Below are 4,862 nucleotides of genomic sequence, written 5' to 3'. Positions count from 1 at the left end.
ATATATATATATATCACATTTTTATATATACATGTCACATTTTTTAGATCTGGCACTGGTTACATAAGATCTACTCACAACTTACAATGTGGCTTAATTTGAAAAGATGCGTAGGATTAAGGGAGGTCTAAATAATAATTTTAGAGATTTGAGGGTCTAATTTAAAATGTGTAAGATTTAAGGACCAAGGTCAAAAAGCCCAAAACAAAGCTCAACAGCAGTGAAGAAGTTAGACAGCAGGGATCCTTTCTCCGTCGAAGACAGAAAATATAAATTATTATATTATCCAAAACAATTTCCATTTGACCCAGGCAGAGACATAAATATTTCCAACCCCATTCCACTCAATAAATTAACAAGAGGAAACAAAAACCCAGTGAAACACCTGATTATTTATGCAAACTAATTCTCTTTTATTTCTTTCAGAATCTTTGCCTTTCACTAGTAATCTTTGTCCTCTCTCTTCTCCTCATTCTTCCCCTCTTTCACACTTACAAGATCAGTAGCTTTTAATTTCTTCAATTATTATGGTAAGTGAAACTTCCCCTTTGGTTTCATTTCCTGCCCAAAAACCGCTTCTTTTGAACTTTTTTCGTCATGGGCATGCTTGAATTTTGTTAATTTTAATGAGTTTTATGTTTCATTTAGGTCATTTGCTCATCAAACTGAAGTGGGTTTTTTCTTTTTTCAGAAAGTTCTGCTGCTGAGTGCTGAATGATGCTGGGTTTCCTTGGGAGTTTTCATGTATTGAATTTGTATTATGAGGGAGAAAGGGTAAGATGGGGAGCAAATCAAGGAATCTTCTTCATTGGGTTCTCTTGATTGTTGTCATTTTTTCACCAGTTTACGGATTGACAGGTAACAATTTTATTGTACAATTTGTTGTTTTGGTGTAATTTTCGTAAGTAATTTCTTTCGTTTTAGTTGTTAATTGAATAATGAGAAGTAGGTACTTGTTGACATATATCTGTGGTGGCCTAATGTTGGAATTTTTTTTTGTGGATTGTAGTTAAAATTAGGTACGAGAAATCATATTTGGATCTGATTTCATTTTTAGGTGGAAAGAGATGAATTCAATAAGTTAATTATAATTAAACGGTAAACATTAATTTCAGCTGCAAAAAGTTTTTGAGTTAACCTCGAGAAGTGCTGCATGTGAGTTTTGAACAGACTTTATGATCTTAAAATGCCATAGCTGCCACCATAAATCCACCTCAGGGTCATACTATTTCGTAAATTTGTAGACTAGTATCATTGAGATGGGTGAACTATCACCATAGTTTACTAAAAGATACCTCAAGAGAGAGCCAACACACTAGGTAGCGTGGAGGTGCTTGCTTTTATAGATTAAAAAAAGTATTAAAAAAGACTAAAACATTTGTGTATGGTAATTAAATTAGGTCCAAAAATTAGGTAGTAAGGTCTGATTTCATTTTTGGGAGGTAATAGAAGTCCTATTCGAATCTGGTTTCGTTTTAGGATGGAAAGGGATGTATTCAAGAAATCCATTACAGTTAAACTCTCTAATTTCTGGAAAACATTTGTGTACTGTAGTTAAGTTAGGTCCAAAATTAAGTAATAAAAATCCTATTCGGATCTGATTTCATTTTTGGGTGGAAAGAGATGTATTCAAGAAATTCATTGTAGTTAAACTCTATACATTGATGGTAGCTGGAAACAGCTTTTGTGTTAACTTTGAGCTGCATGTGAGTTTTGAACAGATTATATGACTCTAAACTGCCACAGTGCCACCACTGATCCACCTCAAGATCATACTGTTTGTTTTTATGCATATTAGTTTTAATATTTTCATAATTTTGTGGACTAGTATCGTTATGAAGGATGAACTATCAGTTATCACCTTAGTGGAGGTGCTTGCTTTTATAGATTAAAAGTATGGGAAAAAATGCTGTAAAGACAATTGAAACAAGTTGGTGGAAAGATGATTATGGAATATATAAAAACATTATAAAAATTTAGTGTAATCATGAGGTTAACTGCAACTAACCGAACTTTCATCTGTCATGTCACTTTGACCAAGCTCTTTCAGTAACTTTCTGTATCTTTTCCTTTCTTTGTATTAATCGTCTGAATGCTGCTCTGTGTTTTGCTAATTGGTGGGAAAATGTTTTGAGGTATTTCTGAGCCTAGGCCTGACTCAAGAGCTATTAAGTTTTGTGTCTTATAGAAGTTCTATCATTATGCTTGGTTTTTTGACATTTCTGGAAGATGATGAAATATGGGCAAAATTCAGTTTGTTTGTGAGGTAGGAAATTAGCTTATACACTCTTTGGCATGATACTATTGTACCGAGAACCATTATATAAGACTATATGTAGTCCATTGGTCATATAACCTGCATGATGGGCTTCAATTCCAAGAACAGATAGAAAGTTTTTAGTCTATACATGGGAAGGTGTATGGATGTAAATGCATGCTTGTGATGCATCTGGAGTACTGAATCTTAGTGCCAACTTTACTTCTGGAAAAAAATGTTGATAAGCAGAAAGTTGTCATGAGGATGGACCTGTACTTTAATGATTTAAATTCAAACTAAAAGTTCTAAAATGATTGGCTCAAACTTCGGTATTTTAGTAAAGTTTGACTTCTAGGGAATAAGATCCATGTGCTTGACTTTTTGACAATTAAAGCTTTAATGAATATAAAAGCTCTGGCATATGAAACTTGCTTTTATGACTAATAAAGTTAAAATGCCCGAGAAGTGCTCCTGAGCATCTTGAGCTTGAAGAAAAACCTAAATGTTGTAGCATTTGAATGACATGCCCTATTATTTAGATGATATTGTTTAGTCAACAAGGTTACAGAAAGCGCTAGGCGGTCTAGGCTGTTTTCCTATATTTTTTAGTTACAATAATTGACAATGCATGCCAATATTACAGAAAGCACTAGGCACTAGTAGGCGTTGGACTAGTACCTCGGTGCCTAGGTAGATTTTTTTCTTTGTTTAAGTGGTGGTTAATGAGGTTTTCTGAAAGTATCGGAGGAGGTGGAGGAGGTGTTCATAGTTAGTGGAGCCCGGATGAGTTTGAAGGAGGTTGGAGAAGGTGGTGGCTGCATCGGAGAAAATCACGATCAAAACCTAAACGGTGCAGTCCGCGTAGGCGGTCTATGCTCCCCTAGGCACCTAGACTGATTAGGCGCTTGTTTTTCAAAACATTGTTAGTCATGCTGTAATTGTTAGGCATCATTGTGTGTTGGTGCTATAAAATAATTTATAACATTTAAAAATACATCACAATACCGAAAGCGCCGTGATTTGAGGGTGTTTGCATTAGACATTTCAGTTTTATGATGTGTCCAGTTGGGCAATTTCACTTGAAGCGGTATGGGTCTTAGCATAAAGCCGTAAGGATTTCGTATTTAAACATTGGCTAGCTGATAACTATTAAGTGACTAACTTTTAGAGTGGCAATAAGTTAACAACTTAGCAATTAGCATATAGCTAAAGGGTTTGGTATTTAGTATTAACGAAACTGTCTATGGCATGAAGATGATTTTGCACCTAAACCTGACAGGTCTAGTTCAAAATCAGAGTAGAAACCACTTATTGTGTTGGAGGTCATATACTTGATCTAGGTCATTTGTGTTGTAGAGATAACATCTTTCGGTACTGAATTAGGTCGGTCTTCACTATATGTATCCCATTAAACATTACATCTATCTTTGTTATAGAAAAGATGTAAAGCCAATTCAACCATGTACAACTAACAGTCAAAACAAAACCCATTCATATATTGGCCATAGATGACATGAAGTTCATAGAAAAACCGTGGACTGACCCTTGTCAACATGAAGACCTTCTCTAGCCAATTTCAGATAATTGATGTTATGCGTATTCACTTGGTAGTGAATATTGATGGTTGGGTTCTCCTGCAGAATATGTTATAACCCGTTATCCATGAATGACGCTTGAAATTCAACAAATTAAAAGCTTTGTCTACCCAAGTGCTTCATAAACAACCCCTTACTGTAAACAATTTCCCCTAAAATTACATGTGACAGGATCAGGATACCTTGAATATATAAACATTTCATACATCTATAGAGTAATTAGATTTATATTCCAGGATCTCCTTCACAGCCTTCAATAGTACAGCCACCAAAATTTGAGGCTTCAACCCTCAACATTCAGACAGAAATTACGTCCGTGCCACCGAGCACTATCCCAGAATCTAGCAAGGAACATAACAGGCTCCAACACGAAGCACCAGCCACGAACTCTCCATTCAAGTTGCCACCCCCTCCAGGTAAATGTGAAACTTATATAGAAATTCATATATGTAAATTACTGACAGTTTCCTCACCACCCACAAGTATTTCCCTAGATCAAACCAATATTCATCCAAGTACTACAGAAACACCACCATTAGCAACTCATCTTGCACAATAGGTTCTCTTAGTTAGTATATGGCATTTTCTTTCCATGATTTGGAGTTTTCTACCCAATGGATCAAAATCCCAAGGAATCCTTACCTTCATTTGCTATTTCTGGTTTTCTCAAAATTGATTTACAGGCCCAGCGTCTTCTCCTAAAATCCATGGGAAGAAAGGAGTTCCTGTTGCTGCGCCACTAAAAGAATTATCAAGCATTCTGACCCCTTTGAACCATTCAAACAATAAAGGTATGTTATCTGATCTATTTTAAAGAAAAATAAATATCCTTTGAAGAAAAAATAAACTGCAGATGAGCCCCCCAACCCCACACCAAAAAATAATAATAAAAAAATAAAATAAAAAATAAAAAACCCACTACCATCACCAGCAAGACCACCCAAAAAACAATATATTCCTTGGGTAGCCCTCATCACCTGTCGACTTTTTGCTAGCACTTATCATCTTTG

The 4,862-nt window shown here is 35.4% G+C and overlaps 1 protein-coding gene across 5 annotated transcripts in view; it reads left to right on the top strand.

Moving 5' to 3' along the window:
- LOC109828770 (proline-rich protein 36-like) overlaps positions 293-4,862 on the top strand; it is a 14,579-nt gene continuing 10,009 nt past the window's right edge. The window contains exons 1-4 of one of the 5 annotated variants that reach the window (XM_020395693.1): positions 293-530; positions 692-858; positions 4,089-4,268; positions 4,536-4,643. In XM_020395693.1, coding sequence (XP_020251282.1) covers positions 780-858; positions 4,089-4,268; positions 4,536-4,643 — 367 coding nt within the window. In that variant the 5' untranslated portion in view covers positions 293-530; positions 692-779. Of the gene's footprint in view, positions 531-648; positions 859-4,088; positions 4,269-4,535; positions 4,644-4,862 lie in introns of all 5 variants that reach the window. The other 4 variants (XM_020395694.1, XM_020395695.1, XM_020395697.1 and 1 more) reach the window with 4 other exon arrangements.

Source organism: Asparagus officinalis, chromosome 1, assembly GCF_001876935.1.
Source record: "Asparagus officinalis chromosome 1, Aspof.V1, whole genome shotgun sequence".
Lineage (NCBI taxonomy): Eukaryota > Viridiplantae > Streptophyta > Magnoliopsida > Asparagales > Asparagaceae > Asparagus > Asparagus officinalis.
This window is presented reverse-complemented; position numbering and strand designations above follow the sequence as displayed.